Raw genomic sequence first — 21388 nt, 5'->3', positions numbered from 1 at the left:
TATTATTTGAATAAATATTTATATTTAAAGGAAGATTTGGCGTCAAGTGTAAGGGGATTTGACGTAAAGTTGACGTCCAACAGAAAAAGGATGGACATAACGTTAATGTCAAAGTCCATAGAACGACGTTACTTGTTGTTTATTTGCACATCACGTAGTAAAGAGTTTGACGTCTAATATTTAAATAAATAACTTATATTTAAAGGAAGATTTGACGTTAAACAGAAGGAGGCTGGACATAAGGTTAACGTCGACCGTAATGATGTATGACGTTACCCTCGCCCAGCGATGCATTTTTATGGTAATCCATTGTATTATATGAACGTCGATCGGTGTACACGGTAACGTTAACATATATGAACGTCGAACAATGGGGACTAAAAACAAATTCGCTTGATAGTTTAAGGACTAAAAACATATTTAAGCATTTTTTTAATATGGTAAAATCATTAATACTTTTATTACCATATTCTAAAATAATTTAAATAAAATAGATAACTTATTGGCATAAATTAATGAAAACTATGTCATAGGTTTTTTCGCTTTTATACATGTAACACGTCATAAAAGATAATAAAATATGTTATATTCTTATGCAGTTTTTAATGGTCAAAAATATGATAAAATATTATATTATTAGAGGAATTTTTGTAATGGTTTTTAACCATCAGTGACATTATAGTCTTTTCATATAATAACTAATTTTACAGACAAAATTAATTAGTTACATGACTAATTTAAAAACTAATTTACAAATTAAAATTTATTGGTATATTAATTTAGACACTAAATCATTTTAGACAATAAGTTTTTTGATAACCAAAATATTGATAGTTAATGTTATAATACTAATTTAATATCTAATGTACAAACAAATTATAGTTTTTTATTCACAAAATAAGCTACTTTAAATACTATTAATTTTTAATTTATAAATTAGTTTCTAAATTAGTAATTATAGTAATTAATTATTCTTGATCTCTAAAATTAGTTGTTATTTATGGATGGTTTTATACTGTAAACTATTTTCGTTTCTAATAATACCAACATTTTAAATTTTGCTTTTACAAATTATTTTTATATATCTAATTCTAATGGTTATTTTAATTATCATAAATTTTATTTGTAACAATTTTTTATCGTTAAAATATATAATTTTAATCATTTTATAAGTAGTTTCTTAGTGGGTAGTGTAAGAACCAAGAAAATAGAGTATTAGAGTTGATAAGTGTTTTAAAATAATGAGACCAAGTTTTTAAAAGTTAAAATAATTCAATAAAATAAATAAAATTTCTTAAACTCGTCTCATTACTTAAAACACAAACCATCTCTCTAAAACTTTTCCCCTAGTTCTCTCTCATTTCTCTCTAAGATATTTGGCTCCTCGATCATCTGTTTGACAATCAGGAAGTTCCTAGGAGATTAGGACTAAGTAATCTCCATTTTTAAGTGATTAGTTTCTGGTATAGAACAAGTAAGTTTTGTTAGCAAAAATCAAAGATGAAGTTTTGATGATGAACAGATTTGCACAAGTCAAGATCCATAAAGACAAATTGAAGATCTCTGTATTTTATAAAGCTTTTATAATAATCAAAGTTGATGTAATAATGCTCAAATATGTATTAGGGTTGATTCTTGTAATTTATATTTGATTTATTTACTGTTGAGAATCATCCACAAGCTGCTTTAATCGATTAAACCCAGTTTTAATCGATTAGAATGAGGCTGGCACTGAAAACCCAATTGCCCCTGTAATAATCGATTAAAGCTAATAATAATCGATTAGTTAATCGATTATTCCTGAGAATAATCTATTAACACTAGCCGTTGGTGATGGTATCGGAGGGGGTATTTTTCGAAGAGTATAGCGCAGCGGAATTAAAACTCAGAGAGCGGGAAGCGTATTCGATCACAATTAAAATTAATTTTGTCCTTTTAGTAAAAATAATTTTCTTTCAGAAAATTAATCAAACAGTTGATATACGTAAAATAATATGAGTGTAGGGAATAAGAAGATCAACACATAATTTTTATCCTGGTTCGAATCAAAAGATTCTACGTCCAGTCGTTAATCACTATAAATAGTGATTAACCTTTTTCACTAAAAATGGTTTAACAGATTACAAGATAATGAACAGAAATAAAATGAAAAGAATCACTCTACCAACTTAAAGAGAACCGCTCCAGCAATCGACCAACGATTCACAAGCTTCTCCTTTCACAAGACCAGGCAGAGCACCTTGCTAACTTGAAGAGAGTCTGCTCCGACTATCAACACACGATACGCGAGCCTCTCCTTTCACAAGACCAAGCAAGGGAACAATGAACAAAAAGCTCTCTAAGAACGTTCCTCTGACACACAATGTTCTAAGCTTTCTCAGTTCAAAAAACGTTACCTTCTGATTTCTCCAAATCAAATTATATAGCCAAGTACACTGAGTGCCAAAGGTCAGCTCTCAACTGCCATGAATAATCGATTATTGTAAGTGATAATCGATTATTCAAGTCCGTTACAGGATTTCAAAAATGTGATAATCGATTATATGAAGTGATAATCGATTATTCAAGTATGACTTGTGATAATCGATTATTGCTTAACCATAATCGATTATACTAGTAAAAAATACAATGTTTAACATTTTCCTACTACATTCAAAATCTACAAGTTGCTTTTTTAAATATTTTCCTACTACATCCAAAATCTATAAGTTGCAGCATCATCAAAACACATCTTCAGGTTTTACCAATACTCCTTATTGGTAACAGTTGGGGGTTTCAGGTTTGAAAAACTAGCCGTTGTACTCATTTTAATCGATTAATACTTGTGTTAATCGATTAAAAGCGTTAGATGGCCCGTTTTCGAAGAATGGAAGGGTATTAGGCTGAGTCTATAAGATGGCTCACTCCTGATCTCAAAAACAACTCTTCCCTTGTGCTAAAGATCTCTGAACTCTTTGAGAACTCTGTGAGATTGTTGAAGCTAAGGAAACTCTTGTCTGCAAAGTCCTGAAGTGCTACTGCGGTGACAGAGGAATAGCTTGTTCATCCTTGGTGTATCCGAGGAAGTGCCTGGAAGAGAATCGTCCTTCGTGAAGCATTCGAAGGAGGTGGTCATCCTTTGTGAAGATTCAAAGGAAGTGTAAGTTCGTCTCTTGTGGTTTCAAGAGAGGTGGTATTTCTAAACTCTTACAAATTGTTTTTCTTTGTGACTAATATTTATAATTGTTTTGTGTTAGTGAAAAAGGTTTATCTTGTTTGAGATAAGCGAATGGACGTAGGATCCGAGTGATCTGAACCAGGATAAAATCACCTGTGCAATTTTTCTCTTTTCCTTACTCTGTCATTTATATTTAATTATCTGCCCAGTAAGAAAAATTAAGAGAAAAATAATAAAAGGCACAATAAAAGTATATAACCAATTCACCCCCCCCCCCCTCTTGGTTTGTTCCACGCTAATAATTCCGTTGCAGCGATTCTAACAATTGGTATCAGAGCTTGCTTTGATAGTCATTCAAATGGCAGGATCACATCAAACCTTTGCAGAGGGTGCATCAATCAATAGACCCCCACTATTCATAGGTGAGAACTATGCATTCTGGAAGGTAAGAATGCAAATATTTATTGAATCTATTGATTGTGAAATTTGGGATGTTATTACGTCTGGCTCTTCTGTTCCTACTAACAATACACAGGAACCAAAGCCCCGTGGTCAATGGACCATTGAAGAAAAGAAAAGATTTCAGAATGACGTAAAAGCCCGGAATATCATTGCATCAGCGTTGACTGTTGATGAGTTCTACAGGGTCTCTGTCTACAAAACTGCTCAAGAAATGTGGGACGTACTCAGAGTGACGCATGAAGGAACAGATGATGTAAAGAGGGCAAGGAAGAACTCCTTAATCCAAGAGTATGAAATGTTCCGGATGAAGCAAGGAGAAACAATTTCAGACGTTCAAAAATGCTTCACCAACATTGTCAATCATCTCATTGGACTGGGTAAGTCATTTGATACCGATGAACTTAACATTAAAATCTTGAAGTCTTTAGACAGGTCGTGGCAACCAAAGGTGACTGCAATCTCGGAGTCACAAAACCTCAACACCATGACTATGGCGGCACTCTTTGGAAATTTGAGAGAACATGAACTAGATCTTGGAAGACTTGATGAAGAAGAAGCAAAAGCCAAAAACAACAAGAAGAGTTTGGCATTAAAGTCGGAGGTTGAAAGAAGCAAAGGTAAATCGGAAGATGAAGACTCAGACGAAGAGGAAAATTTAAGTCTTGTGATCAAAAGATTAAACAGGTTCATGAAGTCTAAAGGTAAGGGAAGATTTAGATACGAAAAGAAAGATAATCAAGTATCTTCCTCAAATTACCGATGCTACGGCTGTGGAGAAAAGGGGCATCTAAAAGCAGACTGCCCAAATCAAAAGAAGGGTGAAGACAAAAAGGAGAAAAGATTCTTCAAGAAAAAGAAGGCCTACATTGCATGGGAAGACGACAATGAGACCATTTCAGATTCAAGCGACTCAGATGAAGAAGCAAACATCTGTTTGATGGCAGATGATGATAATGTCAGCCACATAAGTAATTCACACTATTTTGATAATGATAGTCACATTGATGAAGATGAATTGGATGAAACTTATGTTGCATTATTAATTGAATATGAAAAATTAGATATTTCTCATAAAAAGCTGAAAAAGGATTTTAAAAATTTAAAATATGAATTTGACAACCTTCTTGAAGAAAATGAAAATTTGAAGTTTACTTCTGAAAATCTCTCTAAAATAAATGATGCTTTGAAAACTGAATTTACAAATTTGTCTGAAGAAAACAGAAGTTTGAACAATAAATTTTTATATCAAGCAGAAGAAATCAGAAATTTGAAAAGTAAAGTTTTATATTATGAAAAAGAAAAATATATTGCTAATAATGAATGTGAATCTTGCATAAAATTCAAATATTTTTCTGAAAATACAACTACTGGAGAATGTAGTAAAATCTCTGAAAATAAAGCTGCTAAGAAATTTGTTCCTAAAAATAAATATAGAACCCGAAGAGCATGGGTAGAAAAAGGAACGATTAATAGAAACACAAATGTTGTATCCTGTTTTTACTGCATGAGAAAAGGCCATACCTCAAACAAATGCAGAATTAAACATTTTGGTGTTTCTAGTGGAAGATATGCTTGGGTTGCTAAATAATTTGAATCTAACCCAAAAGGACCCATACAAAGAAGTTGGGTACCTAAAATAGCTTGGTTGTTCCTTTTTTTTGCAGGTATTACAGAAATCAAGAAAAGTCATGTGGTGTCTCGATAGTGGTTGCTCAAAACACATGACAGGAGACAAGACGAAGTTCACAAATTTTAAAGAAAAGGAACAAGGTTTTGTTACCTATGGTGACAACAACAAAGGAAGAATTCTTGGAAAAGGGGATATAGGAAGCAAAGACACCTTGATGATCAAAGACGTGCTATATGTAGAAGGACTAAGGCATAACTTAATTAGCATAAGTCAATTGTGCGACAAAGGATTCAAGGTAACCTTTGAGAAGAATTCTTGCACTATTTTTAAGAATGATTCTTCTGAAATTGCATTAAAAGGAGTTAAACATAATAATATTTATTTAATTGATTTAGAAAATGCATCAAATAAAAATATTTCATGTTTAGTTGTTAAAGAGGAAAACCCATGGTTATGGCATAGGCGTGCTGCTCATATACATATGCAACAATTAAACAAACTTATATCTAGAGATCTAGTAATTGGTTTACCTAAATTAAAGTTTGTAAAAGATAAATTGTGTGATGCATGTCAAAAGGGTAAACAAGTTAAAAATTCCTTTCATTCAAAAAATATTGTTTCTACTTTAAAACCTTTAGAACTTTTACATATGGATTTATTTGGTCCTTCAAGGATAAAAAGTTTTGGTGGAAACTATTATGCTTTGGTTATTGTTGATGATTTTTCAAGATATACTTGGACTTTGTTTCTCACTCTTAAAAGTGAAGCTTTTAAAGAATTTAAAAAGTTTGCTGTTTTAATTCAAAATGAAAAGGATCTAAGAATAAAAGCTATTAGAAGTGACCATGGTGGTGAATTTCAAAATGAATTATTTGAAAATTTTTGTGAAGAACATGGTATTTCTCATAACTTTTCTTCACCTAGAACTCCCCAACAAAATGGAGTTGTAGAAAGAAAGAATAGATCCTTAGAGGAACTTGCTCGTACTATGTTAAATGAAAATAATGTTCCTAAACAATTTTGGGCTGATGTTGTGAGTACTGCTTGCTATGTTTTAAACAGAATGATAATTCGACCTATTTTAAAACGTACTCCTTACGAGCTTTTCAAAAATAGAAAACCAAATGTTTCCCATTTAAAAATTTTTGGATGCAAATGCTATGTTTTAAACAATGGAAAACAAAATTTGGGAAAATTTGATTCAAAAGCTGATGAAGGAATTTTTCTTGGATATTCTTTAACAAGCAAAGCATATAGAATTTTTAATAGGAAAACGTTCATAATAGAGGAATCCATACATGTTACTTTTGATGAAATTGTGGACCTTGAGGCAAAACCTCTTGAGTCAGAAGAATCTGATGCAGGAACACGTGAAGATTCATCAAAGGAGACAAATGAAGAGAAGAATCATGACAATCCTCAAGATGAAGATTTAAATAAAATATGGCGACAACCTAGAGGATTATCTTTGGACAACATAATTGGCGATATCACACAAGGGGTAAACACAAGAAGTAATATTGTAAATTATTGTATGAATGTTGCTTTTGTGTCACAGATTGAACCAAAGAATATTCAAGAAGCCCTTCAAGATGAAAAATGGTGTATCGCAATGCAAGAAGAACTCAACCAGTTTGAAAGAAATCAAGTGTGGGAATTAATTCCCAGAAAAGACACTCATCAAGTAATTGGAACAAAGTGGGTGTTCAGAAACAAACTGGATGAAGAAGGAAACATCACCAAGAATAAAGCTAGGCTTGTGGCAAAAGGATATAGTCAAGAAGAAGGTATAGATTATGATGAGACATACGCTCCAGTTGCCAGGTTAGACGCAATACGCCTACTTCTTGCTTATGCATCTATAATGAAATTTAAATTATTTCAAATGGATGTTAAAAGTGCTTTTCTAAATGGTTACATCAAGGAAGATGTATTTGTTGAACAACCACCTGGTTTTGAGGATTTTAAAAACCCAAATCACATCTACAAATTAAAGAAAGCACTATATGGTTTAAAACAAGCACCTAGATCTTGGTATGAACGTCTTAGCAATTTTCTTGTAGAAAATGGTTTCAACAGAGGAAAAATTAATTCAACATTATTTATTAAAAGAATTGGAAAACATTTTCTAATTATTCAAGTATACGTAGATGATATTATTTTTGGTTCATCTAACGCAACTCTTTGCGAGAATTTTGCTAAGTCCATGCAGGGAGAATTTGAGATGTCAATGATGGGAGAACTTACTTTCTTCCTCGGACTTCAAATCAAACAAATGGAGGAAGGAACCTTTATATCTCAAATCAAGTATTGCAGGGAAATCCTTAAAAAGTTTGAGATGGACAATGCTAAAGAAGCATCAACTCCCATGGGAACATCCTGCTACTTAGACAAAGATGAGACAGGTAAAGAGGTAAGTCAGACCAAATACAGAGGTATGATTGGCTCTCTATTATATCTTACTGCTAGTAGACCTGACATCATGCAAAGTGTATGTGTGTGTGCTAGGTATCAGTCAAGCCCTAGAGAGTCTCATCTTACTGTAGTAAAACGCATTTTTAAATACCTTAAGGGGACAACATCCTTTGGTTTATGGTATCCTTCAGGAGCTGAGCCTAGTCTTGTAGGATTTTCTGATGCTGATTATGGAGGTTGTAAGATAGATAGGAAAAGCACTAGTGGAACCTGTCACTTTTTAGGTAGTTCCTTAGTCTCTTGGCACTCTAAGAAACAAGCCTGTGTAGCCTTGTCAACCATTGAAGCTGAATACATTGCTACGGGTAGTTGTTGTGCACAAATCTTATGGATGAAACAGCAATTAGAAGACTATGATATTCATTTAGATCATATTCTGCTTAAGTGTGATAACACAAGTGCTATAAAACTTACCAAAAATCCTATCATGCATTCTAAAACCAAGCATATAGAAATTAGGCATCACTTCATTAGAGACCATGTCCAAAAAGGCGATTGTGAAACGGAATTCATAGATTCTAAGCATCAATTAGCGGACATTTTCACCAAAGCATTGCCTAAGGATAGATTTTTTGAGCTTAGAAGAGATCTAGGCATATTAGAACTAGTAAAATAGGCATTCTTGGACTCAATATTGCATTTTTCGTTGCTTACCGTGTTTAATCTGCATGTAAATCGATTAAAAGCATTACCTATACATTTACGAATGGTTTAATCGATTAATCCAAGTATTAATCGATTATGTAATCGATTAAAATTCATTTTAATCGATTAAATGCGCTCCAGACTGTTTTTTTCGAAAAATTTGTGCAGTTTTCATTAAACTAGCCGTTGCCAACGGCTATTAACGGGCAAAAACCCAAAATCTGAACGTTGGGGAGCATTTTTGAGCCTATTTATACCCCACTTGGTCCCCACTCTCCATACTTAAACCAATCTTGAGCATATCCCTCTTGCTTTCTCTTTTCTTTCACCAAACTCTCTACTTTCCATCCATCTCAATGGCTGAATCTTCAAGAAGAAGGAGAAGAAGAACAAGTGGTGTTTCGGAAAGTAATGTTCGCAGAAGAGATGCTACCATAGAAGGGTGGCTTTCCGATGAGCAAGATCAACAGTCATTCTCCCAATTTTGGAAGGAAAGGAAGCTCATCAAACAAAAATTCATTGATCTCGTTTGGTATACATCCTACAATTTCTCCTTTCCCAATCTCATCATTGAACAAGGAGTTCAACACATAATGGAACTCCGTGGAAGGTACTATCCGGATCTTGTGCGCATCTTCTATTTTAATTTAAGATTCGTGATGGGGTTTTCCAAACAAAGGTGAAAGGTGTGGACATTGTCTTGGACAATGACATTTGGACAAATGTAGCAAAAGTCCCTGTTTTAGAAAATTCTCAAATTATTCTGAATGACTTTGCTCAATTCAACAAGATAGTGGTGTACCAGTCATTTCTTCGCAATCCTCGACAACACAATGCTCGTCTCTTCCTTGCCGGTGGACTCAAGATGGAAGCACGCCTCTTGCATTACCTTATTGTGTGGCTTTTGTGCCCTAGAGGGTCAAATCATGCCCAATGCTCTGAGACTGATCTCATCATTATGTATGGAATACTTCAGAGCATTCCACTCAATTAGCCTCACCTGATTCAGACAATAATGTTCAAAGCCAAAAGGTTAGATGCTGCACCTCTTCCATATCCTCTTCTTGTTTCCCAAATTTGTGAGTACAAAGGAGTAGATGTCACAAATGAACATCATGAGACTGTCCTTCCGGGTCATAAGATTGGAGATAACTCCCTGAGGCAAATGGGTTTTATCAAACAAGGACTTTCCTACATCCACCCTGAGGATGCCATTGGTGGGCAAGAAAATGAAGACGAAGCTGCGGATATCCCCATGCCTGACCCCACACATGTTGCTGGCCCATCTCATGTGCACGAGGAATATAGTCTAGAGAGTCTCTCTAGACAAATGACTGAGATGGCTCGCCTCCAAAATGAGATGATGAACATTCAAAACACTCGCCATGAAGAAATATGTACTCATCTCAAGCATCTAGACACTAAGATTTCAGACTTAGAGCGTCACTTTAATAGTGACGCAAGTGATGAGTTCTAGATCCTCTTTGTTGGTTTTGTTGTTTATCTTTATAATTATGCACTTCTTAAAATTCAATAAAAAGTTGTTGTTCCTTTCTTTTTCTTCTATGCATAATTTCTTTTTATTAAGGGGGAGCACATGTTTTTTTTCTTATGATCAAAAAGGGGGAGAAGATAGTTTAAACTCTTTATTTCTTTATTTTTCTATTAATCTCTCCTTTCGTAAGTTGTGGTTGTTTCAGATTATTAAAAAGCTTTAAACTCAGAAGAATTTTTTATCATCATCAAAAAGGGGGAGAATGTTAGCAAAAATCAAAGATGAAGTTTTGATGATGAACAGATTTGCACAAGTCAAGATCCATAAAGACAAATTGAAGATCTCTGTATTTTATAAAGCTTTTATAATAATCAAAGTTGATGTAATAATGCTCAAATATGTATTAGGGTTGATTCTTGTAATTTATATTTGATTTATTTACTGTTGAGAATCATCCACAAGCTGTTTTAATCGATTAAACCCAGTTTTAATCGATTAAAATGAGGCTGGCACTGAAAGTCCAATTGCCCCTGTAATAATCAATTAAAGCTAATAATAATCGATTAGTTAATCGCTTATTCCTGAGAATAATCGATTAACACTAGCCGTTGGGGGTTTCAGATTTGAAAAACTAGCCGTTGTACTCATTTTAATCGATTAATACTTGTGTTAATCGATTAAAAGCGTTAGATGGCCCGTTTTCGAAGAATGGAAGGGTATTAGGCTGAGTCTATAAGATGGCTCACTCCTGATATCAAAAACAACTCTTCCCTTGTGCTAAAGATCTCTGAACTCTTTGAGAACTCTGTGAGATTGTTGAAGCTAAGGAAACTCTTGTCTGCAAAGTCCTGAAGTGCTACTGCGGTGACAGAGGAATAACTTGTTCATCCTTGGTGTATCCGAGGAAGTGCCTGGAGGAGAATCATCCTTCGTGAAGCATTCGAAGGAGGTGGTCATCCTTTGTGAAGATTCAAAGGAAGTGTAAGTTCGTCTCTTGTGGTTTCAAGAGAGGTGGTATTTCTAAACTCTTACAAATTGTTTTTCTTTGTGACTAATATTTGTAATTGTTTTGTGTTAGTGAAAAAGGTTTATCTTGTTTGAGATAAGCAACTGGACGTAGGATCCGAGTGATCTGAACCAGGATAAAATCACCTGTGCAATTTTTCTCTTTTCCTTACTCTGTCATTTATATTTAATTATCTGCCCAGTAAGAAAAATTAAGAGAAAAATAATAAAAGGCACAATAAAAGTATATAACCAATTCACCCCCCCCCCCTCTTGATTTGTTCCACGCTAATAATTCCGTTGCAGCGATTCTAACAAGTTTCGATTCCTTTTTCCTGCAATTCTTAGTTTGAGATCATGCTTAGTGATTTCTTGACGCATGTGTTTCTTGATCTCCATTCCTAGTTCTTTGTTGGTTAGAGGATCTAAGGACTCTTTGTGATCACAATTTTGTGTCTTGTTGGTGTTTCTAGAGTTCCTTGAACTCTAACTCAGAGTTTCAATGTTAATAAAGCTTAGTAGCTTTGGCTTAATGTAAGGGAAGCTAGTGTTATATTTTGATAATTTAGTGTTTGGAATGTTGATTTTTTATTGAATTATGTTGGTATGCATTGCTAGTTAAGTTTGGAAATGATTTTGGTTTTGAATGTTGTTGTTGAGATGTTGAACGATGTCAACTCTGTTATAGTATTGAGGAGAAGTGGTTGGATTAATTTATAAGTAATTTCTAGGCATAAAATGCAGTGTTGATAGGTGAAAATTTGAAGTATAGGTTGTATGAGTAAAATTCACTTTTTGGTGTTCTTATAAGGTCATTTTAGACTGGTTGAGACCTTGAGATTGGAGAAATCTGATGTAGAACTTATTGGTAGTTGATAAGATGAGTTTTGTATGACTTTTATTCATTTTTGGGGGGTTTTGACTAGTGAAATTCTAAAGTATAGGGTCTGTGATGAAAATGAGGGTTTGAGGTCTATAATTGGGTTCATTGTGACTTGTTCACACCCTTAGGTTACAAAATTCTGAATTAGAGGTGTGAATTTGAGTTTAGGCACTTTTGTGTTAGTTTTGTGCATCTAATTTCTATCCAAATGACCAATGTAATACTCTATTTTCATCTATAAACATGTCTTCGTATTAATCTTTGTGTTACATATCCTAAATTGATCATTTGGATATGTCTACGATGCACCAAAACTAGAAAAATCAGGTTATTGTAAAAAAACTGACAAGAATAATCGATTGTCTCACTTGATAATCGATTATTCCAAAATCGATTATTCTAGCCAGAAGGTAATTATTTCTTCAAAGCTCTCAGAAATAATCAATTATCACATATGATAATCTATTATTGTAGTTCGAAAATCATTTTTACATGATTTCTCTCGGGAATAATCGATTATCAGGTGTGATAATAGATTATCTTTAAAAAACTTAAAATTTTAATTTTGTTGGGGCATTCTGTATGTAGGTTGGTTTCTTTTGTTCTATACTTTTTTTTTGTTTCTTATGGATAAAAATGAAATGATAATGTAAGCCTTGTTTAGTAATATCAATTGAATTTTGTAATGTAGGGAGCTTAGTCTTGGGGTTATCTTGACACTCTAATGATCACTTATTCTCAAGTACAGAGGGGTGAGGCATGTGGTGAAAGTAGTAGGAGGTCCTAGTCTAGGGGCTTTACCTTGGCCTAAGGCGTTGTTTAACGGACTAACCTTCTGTGGTAGCTTGGAGTAGGCCAGTTGTTTCACCATTACAAGTGCATTACCCGCCATAGCTTGGCATTCATACTTTATATAGATGGTGCAACTTTCACTAGTGCAGCGAAGGAAAATGATAACGGTTGTTTCTGACAATACACTTCGGTTTTCAAACCGAGGCCTATACTGGCGAGGTAAAAAGGTGGGGGACTTTTGGTCTCGGTTCCAACCGAGGTAATATCCCAATGGACATTGCTTCGGTTCTTCTACACCAGAAGTAGTAAGGAAGAAAAAAAAAGAGGGGAAGGGGAGGGGTTATTACCTCGGTTCAATCGAGATAATAATGTGGGCCTATGACGGCAGTTCAAGCTAGAACTGATGCCAAAGACCTTTATTTTTTTTAAAAAAATCACGTGCACCCTAGGGCACTGGTTGTGGTTGAACCGGGGTCATAGACAGGCTTTCTACCTCGGTTTTGGCCACAATCGAGGCCTATTTTTCTGGAATTTTTTTTAATAGCAAGTCTGGTTTTATGATATGCACTATCACAAAAACAGACTTGCATGTAAAACACAATATATACAATACAGAATCAACACATAATTTTTAAAGGATAATGTAAAAAATTTAATAACTATAAATCAACATGTGCTAATGTATTCTAAATCCTAATAATTATGAACTATTATATAATCTAATTAAATGTTTTGCAAGTGCCTTCCTTAGGAATGTAAGTGGCTTCTCAGGAAGTGGAGTAGGAGTCTTCAATCTCTGCACAAGACATATGATATTAATTAGTGTATATGAATTCCAAATGATGGATAAAATCAAAATTCATTAAATTTAAATATTACCGTTTTCTTGCCACTTCTAATATGGGCACGAATAGTGTGTGTCATCTGAAACATTACGTAGTATCCACACTCATATGCTCACTTTGTTTGTGACACTACATTAATATATTCACAATTGTAAAAAGTTAGTGAAAATCATTAAAACAAAACAACTATAAGAAAGTATGACTTTAGTATATGTCAAACCTTGAGAGTCAACCATGCAAGCTTTATACTGTTAGCATTTGATCTCTCAGACAAAATCATATGTGTTCCAATGGAACTATTGAAAGCAAAAGGTTTTAGCATTCATTTGTATAACAAAGAAAGTCCAAACATTGAGGTTGTTACCAATCAACTACTTGTCTGATATGTTTGGGAGGACACTTATGCAATGAGCATAACCACACAACATAGCTCTCCGGTATGGAAACAATAAGTATTTGCCAATGGGCGCGTTAGTATCCCATTTTTCTACTAGTGCTTGGTCTTTGGCATGATTATGATGTTTGATTTACTTTGTGTGAAATATGATGCATGATGAATCTTAATATTCTATGTCTGATTCTTTTCTTCATTAGCCTAGCCTTTTTTGTGTGTTTTGTGTTTGGTTGTTGTGTATGTTTGGTTCTTGTTACAATGATCATCTGGTGGGTGTGAGCAAAGGGTGAAAATGTCTCGGTTGAGCAAGCTTTGGATGGTGATGTAACAGAAGTTTAGTTTCACTAGTGTAGTCAAGGAAATGAGAACGATTATTTTTGCCTATAGGTAGCGGTTCCGCAACCGAGACATATAAAGGCGAGGCAAAAAGGGGTAGGCCTTTTGCCTCGATTGTGAACCAAGGCAAAAGGGGTAAGATTTTGGCTTGGTTCATAAATCAGAGACAAACAATTATCCGACGTCGAACTATAAAAATTAGTAAGTTTACTGCGTACAAAATAGGGAAAAGAGTTTGTTTTGGGAGCTAATGGTGTATTGAGATTCAGAGGCAGAGTCTGTGTTCCTGATGATGTTGAACTGAAGAGATTGATCCTTGAAGAAGGACATTAGAGTCATTTTAGCATGCATCCTAGCATGACTAAGATGTATCAGGATCTCAAGGAATCTTTTTGGTGGTTTGGGATGAAAAGAGATGTAGTACAATTTATTTTTGCTTGTTTGACTTGTCAAAGAGAAAAGGTGGAGCATCAACGACTGGGTGGTTTGTTACAGTAGTTGGAGATTTCTAAGTGGAAGTGGGATAGGATAGCCATGGACTTTGTTATCCATTGACCACGGACGATTAGAGGTCATTATGCTATTTGGGTTATAGATGACAGGTTAACTAAGAGTGCTCATTTCTTGGCAGTGAACCTGAGGATGTCTATGACAAAGCTTGCTCAATTATATATAAGAGAAATAGTAAGGCTGCATGGAGTACCGTCGAGCATAGTGTCTAACAGAGATCCACGATTTACATCCAGGTTTTGGCAGACTTTGCAAAGTGAGCTGGGAAGCAGATTGCAGATGAGTTCACGTATCATCCCTAGACAGATGGTCAGTTTGAGAGAATGATCCAATCACTTGAAGATTTGTTGTCGACGTGTGTTTTGGATCATTTGGAAGTCTAGGATGAGGTGTTGTCATTGGTGGAGTTCACCTACAACAACAGTTATCAGTCCAACATTGGTATGGCACCATTTGAAGCACTGTATGGTAGACGTTGTCGGACGCCTCTTTGTTGGTTTCAAGAGGGAGAGTCAGTATTAGTTGGACCGAAGTTGATTCAGCAGACCACTGAGAAATTGAAGCTTATACAGGAAAGGATGAAGGCTTCTCAGAGTAGGCAAAAATCCTATGTTGATAAAAGACGGAGACCGTTAGAGTTTGCGGTTGGGGATCACATTTTCCTTAGAGTGACTCCTATTACTGGTATAAGTAAAGACATTCGTTCTAGGAAGTTGTCTCCAAGGTTCATTGGTTTGTATCATATTCTAAGCTGAGTAGGACCAGTGGCCTATGAGATAGCTATACCTCCTCAACTTATAAATCTACATCTAGTGTTTCATGTCTCACAGCTTAGGAAATATGTGTCAGATCCTTCTTATGTGTTAGAGGTGGACGATATGCATGTCATAGATGATCTCTTAGTGGATGTTCTTCCCATAGGGATTGTGGAGAGCCAGATGAAACAACTTAGAAGAAAGACCATCAGTCTAATCAAAGTTGTCTGGGATAAAAGGACAGGTGACTCTACTTGGGAGTTAGAGGGAGTCATGAGTAAGTCTAATTTTTGAGGTCGAAAATTTTGTTGTTGAGGAGAATGTAAGAACCTAAAAATGGATATTAGAGTAAATAGGTGTTTTAAAATATTGAGACCGACTATTTTATTTTAAAATAGTAAATAAGTCAATATTATAGATAAAAACTTCATACAATTGTCTCATTACTCAAAAATACTTCATCTCTCTAGAACCCGCTCTCTAAACTCTCTCTACCTTCTCTCTACCCTTTCTTCTTTTATAATCATCTATTTGACGATCAGGAAGTTCCTATGTGATCACCGCTAAGTTGTCTTCATTATCCACCGATCAATTTCTACAATAGAGCAAGTAAGTTTCTAACCCTTTTTCTCAGTCTATCTTTGTCTTTGATAATGTGTATCAAATTTGTCCCGCATGTATAAAGTGTTTTTCTTCTTTGATTCTTGGTTAATTATGGGTCCTAAGATTTCATCCCAACTATCATTCTGTCAATTATAGGCGTTTACCTAAAATTCTTCGTGGTGGGAGCGTCGGTCGAGTAATTATTGGACTGTCTTAGCTTTTTCCAAGGTAAGGGAAGCTAATTTACTTTTCATATGTATTGTAAGATGTTTGAAATTTGTGAATTGTGTGTGTTTGGTTATATGGTAATTTATGATGTTAAATTTGGGAAAAATGTTGAATGCGAGTACACTATGTTGTGTTTTAGAATTATGAAGTTTGGTTGTTGTTATGAGTTATGATATGATGAAGTTAATGTGTTGTTGAGATAAAAGGGTATTAATAATGATGGTTGGGAAGGTGTCAAAACTATACTCTAGTTTTGTAGCTTAAATTGATGAAGTGGGTATGTCAAGTTTTGAAATAATGATTATATTTGTGGAATATGCAGTTTGTAATTGGTTTTGGAGTGATTTATGGTTTGTTATCAACATTAGATGGTTAAAGTTTAGGATGTTATGGGAGGAAGATAAAATGAGCACAAATCTTACTTATTTGGGAGGGAAAATTTAGGATTTTGGTAGGTGGATTTTTTAGTAAGCATTGGGTTGGGAAAAGAGGGATATTTAGGGGTTGTTTTGAAGTCTATTTGGACTTGTGAGGGTGATTAAACTAGTAAAATCTGGTTTATTATGCATAAAAGTGTTGATGAGGCTTGATTGAAGTGAATTTAAGTCCTTTAATAGGGTGTGGGTAGTGAATTTAAAAATGGGCAGTTCTGTTGGAGTGAGAGTTGGATTAGAGTCCATTATTGAGTCAATATAAAATTGGTTGCGCAGCAAAATCAGTAACATGTGTGGTATTAGAGGTAGATTTGAGTTGGGTAGCTTATTAGAGTGAATTTGAGTTTTCATAGGTCAATTTGGGTTTGGAGTGGTCAATTCAAGCAAGAGGTATGTTCTTAGATGTTTCTCAGCACCTAAGAGTGTTTAGGAATCATTTAAACTTGTATAGAGGGTCACCAAAGTAAAAATATGTGAATTTTAGAACCTGGTGCAGCGTTGGGCGCCCTCCAAAGGGGCCCTCGGGCGTTTTTGCGAGAATAATTCGCTTGGGCGCCCCTGTTCCAAGGGTCTGGCATCCGGGCACCCCTTTTTCGGGTGCTAGGTGCAACCCAGCAGAATTAGATCTTTTTTCAGTTTTTGGGATTTCAAATTTGGGGTTCTGGTTATCGGTTTTTGACGTTCTTTAGGTCGTTTTGGGGGTTTTGGACCCTTCTGGTGCTAATGGTGAGGGTTTCAAAGTTGTTTTCCTTACCTAAATAATAGTATCAATATGCTATGAATAAATTGTGTTATTGGGTGTTTTTTTATGACTTGTATGATTGTTTCTATTCCTTTATGTATGATCAGTAGTCTTACGTATTGGTGTACTATGTGAATGTGAAGTGATATCAATGCTTACAAAGTTGTGTAGAGAGTTCCAAGGAGGAATTTCTTATTTAGGGGTTTCATGTGAAACTAGTATAAATTGTAAGAAGTCGATATGTAGGTTATCCTGACACTCTAATGATCATCCATGCTCAATTAAAGAGTGATGAGTCATGTATTGAAAAGAGCAGGAGGTCCTAGCCTGGGGCCTTTCTTCATGGTGGCAAAGGGCGTTTTTAAGGACTAACCTTATGTGACAGTTTTGAGTGAGTCAACTGTTTCTGCACACAGGTACAAAACTATTCATGGCTCGACATTTATACTAGATAGTAAAGGGTTTGGCCAAGTCTGAGTCAGTATGTGTGAAGAGAAACATTGTTATAATTATGGTGTGCAGTTTTATTACAATATAATGTAACTGATATCATTTATCCTTTTTATTGTAAAATTTTAAACAAACCATTCATCAAACAATCCCATAGTTTGACTCACTAATAATTGATCTCAAAATGCATTTTAAAAATTCTAATTAAGAAGATTTTCAGTGGCAATGATAATAACAATAACACTAATTTTAAAACATTACTAATAATATTCTATAGAAATTGCATTTTAAAAAAATTATAATACAGTTTAGCATTTGTTTTTTATAAGACGACGTTAATATGTTATTAGTATTTCTTTTAGTACCACTAATATAGAAAACAAAAAACTCAAAATCACTATATATAAAAATAATGTTTACTATTTTTATAAAATTCAATTTCTATTTTTATTTCAATGTTTTCAAACAAATGCAAACTAATTGTTTTTTCTAAATTCTTTTAAATAAATAATAGTGTTTTTCAAATAATTGCAATATATATTATATATATATAGATAGATATATGCGCTTGCGTGTATGTATTATTGTACAATCATTCTGACGAATAATTTAAAAAGAAGATTTTTTAAATTTAATTTAGATGCCAGGATCTTTTTATAAATTTCATTTTTAGTTTTGAAAGAAACAATCTGTTATATTTGTAAGGAAGCTCTGTATTTCCGTACTATTATATATTTTATGGTGTGGCCCATTAATAAAACTTTANAAAAAGACAAATTGAAGACAAAGAAGAGAATCTAAGTAATCTAGATATTGCTGACAACCATCCATTTAAAACGACAATAAATTTGGATGACGACCCTCTAATTGATGATATACAAACAATTCGGGAAGATCACAATGAGGGAATATACATATGACCAATCCATATGATTATGTATGAATTTCATGTTTGTGTAAATATTTATGGCTTTTGTTAAATAATATATGTTATTTTATAAGTGTTTTATTAATCTTTCATATTATTTATTGTGACAGATATATGGCTGAGTCACCTCATTCGTCAGGCGATGAAGTCCCCACCACTTCTAGATGGACGAGAGGAGCGACGAGGTTACGACAACTTATACTTAGAAGAAATTCAAGTGAGAGGACACCTGTCATTATTGACGTGGTCACTAGAGTTGCATCTGGCCCAAATGCAGATGTATTTAGGTCTTACCTTGGAGTACTAGCACGTGATCATATCTCTATACTTACTCCATCCTTTGACCATGTATCTGAGGCTGATCGAAATCTCATCTGGCAAGATCTATTGGTAAGTTAAACAATATTGCTCCAAATTCTAGATTCATTATATTGATAAATTTGTATTGATATAAGGTTATTACTTTCTTTGTTGCAGATGACATTCGATATGCCAAATGTCGAAAGCTTAAGGAATAGGTGTTTATCAGCAATTCTAGAAAGATTTCGAGGGTTGAAGACAAAAATTGACGTCCAGATATATATTTGGACCAAAAAGTAATGAAAATCCATGTTTCAAATATTCAGCAATTGACGAAGAAACATGGCGTCAGTTTGTAGAGCTTCGTTCATCCGAGACGTGGCAAGTTAGTGTAGGTAAAATCATTCAATTTATCATACACTATTCTTTTTTATGACAATTGTTTCATTTTGTCACAGGAAAACAGGTCAAAAGCACAAGGAATAAGTGCTCAGAATAAAAATCCACACCTACTGTCTCGTGGTGGATATAGGAAGCTTGAGGAAAAAATAATGAAGTATAAGTCAGATAGTAGACTTCCACTTTCTAAGGGTGGTGACCCTCCTCCTCCTTCACCACCATCTCAGCATGAGAAGTGGAAGTTAGCCCGTATAAGACCATCGGGCTCCTACACTTCCGACTCTGCCAGAGAGATATCTGAAAGAATTGTAAGATGTCATTTCTCATATTTTTACAACATTTTTGTTATATATATTACATAGATCTTTCAAATGATTATGAAGTTTTGTTATGTTACACAGAGCTCCCAAGGTCAATTCACACAAGAAGGTTGTCAGGATATTCTTGTGATGTAATGCATAATTAATTGTTGGGGATACAAGACATTGTGAACTAGTAATTAAGAGTATACTTTCTTCACCGAGACATCGGGTTTAAGGTAAATTAGAAAGTGTCATTAACATTAATGAAGAAGATGAATTCATAAATACATGAGAGTGGATAGGATAAGTCAGAAACCTCAACAACATAATCATTCCATATTTTATATCAATCACCTGTGCATTCCTCAAGTCAATTGATCAACACTTGCATTCATATTTATTTTGTGCAGTATAAACACCATGAATTTGTTTACAAGTCTAAATTAATCAAGAAACCACAAGAATGTTCAAGCCGTGAGTCTCTAGGGAAACGATACTTGGTCTTACCATTTATTATTACTTGATACGATTCGGTACAGTTGCCGAATTGTTAACAGTCACCTCATCTAACCGTTCGGTCAATAAGAAATCAGACCATTCGGCTCACAATGCTCTGTAGGCTCAGGAACTGATGAGTTGCAGTCTTTATAAGACCGTTCGGTCTTGCACTCCCAGACTGCTCGATCATTCATTCTCAGACAACAGTGGTCTGTCATTCGTTCTCTCACCATTCGGTGCAACACTGCTCAGACCATTCGGTTCTATAGTGCTCGTTCATTTGGTGCAGGCTTACAACAGGTCGTTCGGTATTGAAATTGGCAGACCGTTCGGTCACGACTTCGTCAGATCGCTCGGTCAAGACATTTGTCAGACCGCTCGGTCAAATAGTCTTTAACCATTCGGTTCTGTACAATATGTTCAGACCCTTTTTCTCAACCTTCTAACAGTGACTGTCCTGCAAATAGTAATTGAAATAATAAAGCCCAAATAATTCAAATCAATTAAAATAAGAATTAGTCTTGAAATTAAGCCCAAATAGTGAAAATGAGATAAAAATGGATAATTAAACACACTTCACTAATAAAATATGGTGCGGAAAGCTAAGTGTATAATGAATAATGGTGACTCATCAAAATAAACCACACTTAGTCTTTTGCACTCCTAGGAAAAATCAAGACGCGGAACAAGGAACCATTCTAAACACATCAAGAGTGTGACACAACATCCAGACACAGAAACAAAAAAGACACACAAGACACAAAACAAAATTACACAATCCTCAATGATTTTGGAAAAAGAAAAGGAGTAGACAACATCCTTCAAACAAATAATCAGAGAATGCTACTCATAGAAATCATCCAAGCAATTCAAGACATGGCAAAATGATCAATCAGCTCAAGAGGTGAATCAAAAGTAACAAAACCTCACAGATGCACTATCAGTGTTTCTTTCAAGTGTATAAGGTAAAGAATTTCAACTCAATGCACTCAAGAAAGCAAACAACAACAGACTTGGCAAGACTCTAATATCAACACTCAAAACATATGCATGTTCAAATCAAAAGGTCTTTTCATGGTTGTAATGGGGCCAAGGACAAGGGAGGATATAATATGGATGA

General features: G+C 34.5%; 1 protein-coding gene across 1 annotated transcript; it reads left to right on the top strand.

The window, feature by feature from the left end:
- The first annotated feature begins 15072 nt into the window (after nt 1–15072).
- On the top strand, nt 15073–19287 carry LOC148200503 (uncharacterized). The gene is made up of 3 exons (XM_088112968.1): nt 15073–15353; nt 15465–15661; nt 19247–19287. The coding sequence occupies exons 1-3, from the start codon at nt 15073–15075 to the stop codon at nt 19285–19287; spliced, it is 519 nt and encodes a 172-aa protein (XP_087969094.1).
- Nucleotides 19288–21388: the final 2101 nt, after the last annotated feature.

This window comes from Vigna umbellata, chromosome 4 (assembly GCF_029865625.1).
Source record: "Vigna umbellata cultivar VRB3 chromosome 4, Vumbellata_1.0, whole genome shotgun sequence".
NCBI classification, from domain to species: Eukaryota; Viridiplantae; Streptophyta; class Magnoliopsida; order Fabales; family Fabaceae; genus Vigna; species Vigna umbellata.
Note: the sequence above shows the minus strand (reverse complement) of the source record. Positions and strands in the feature narration are given on the sequence as shown.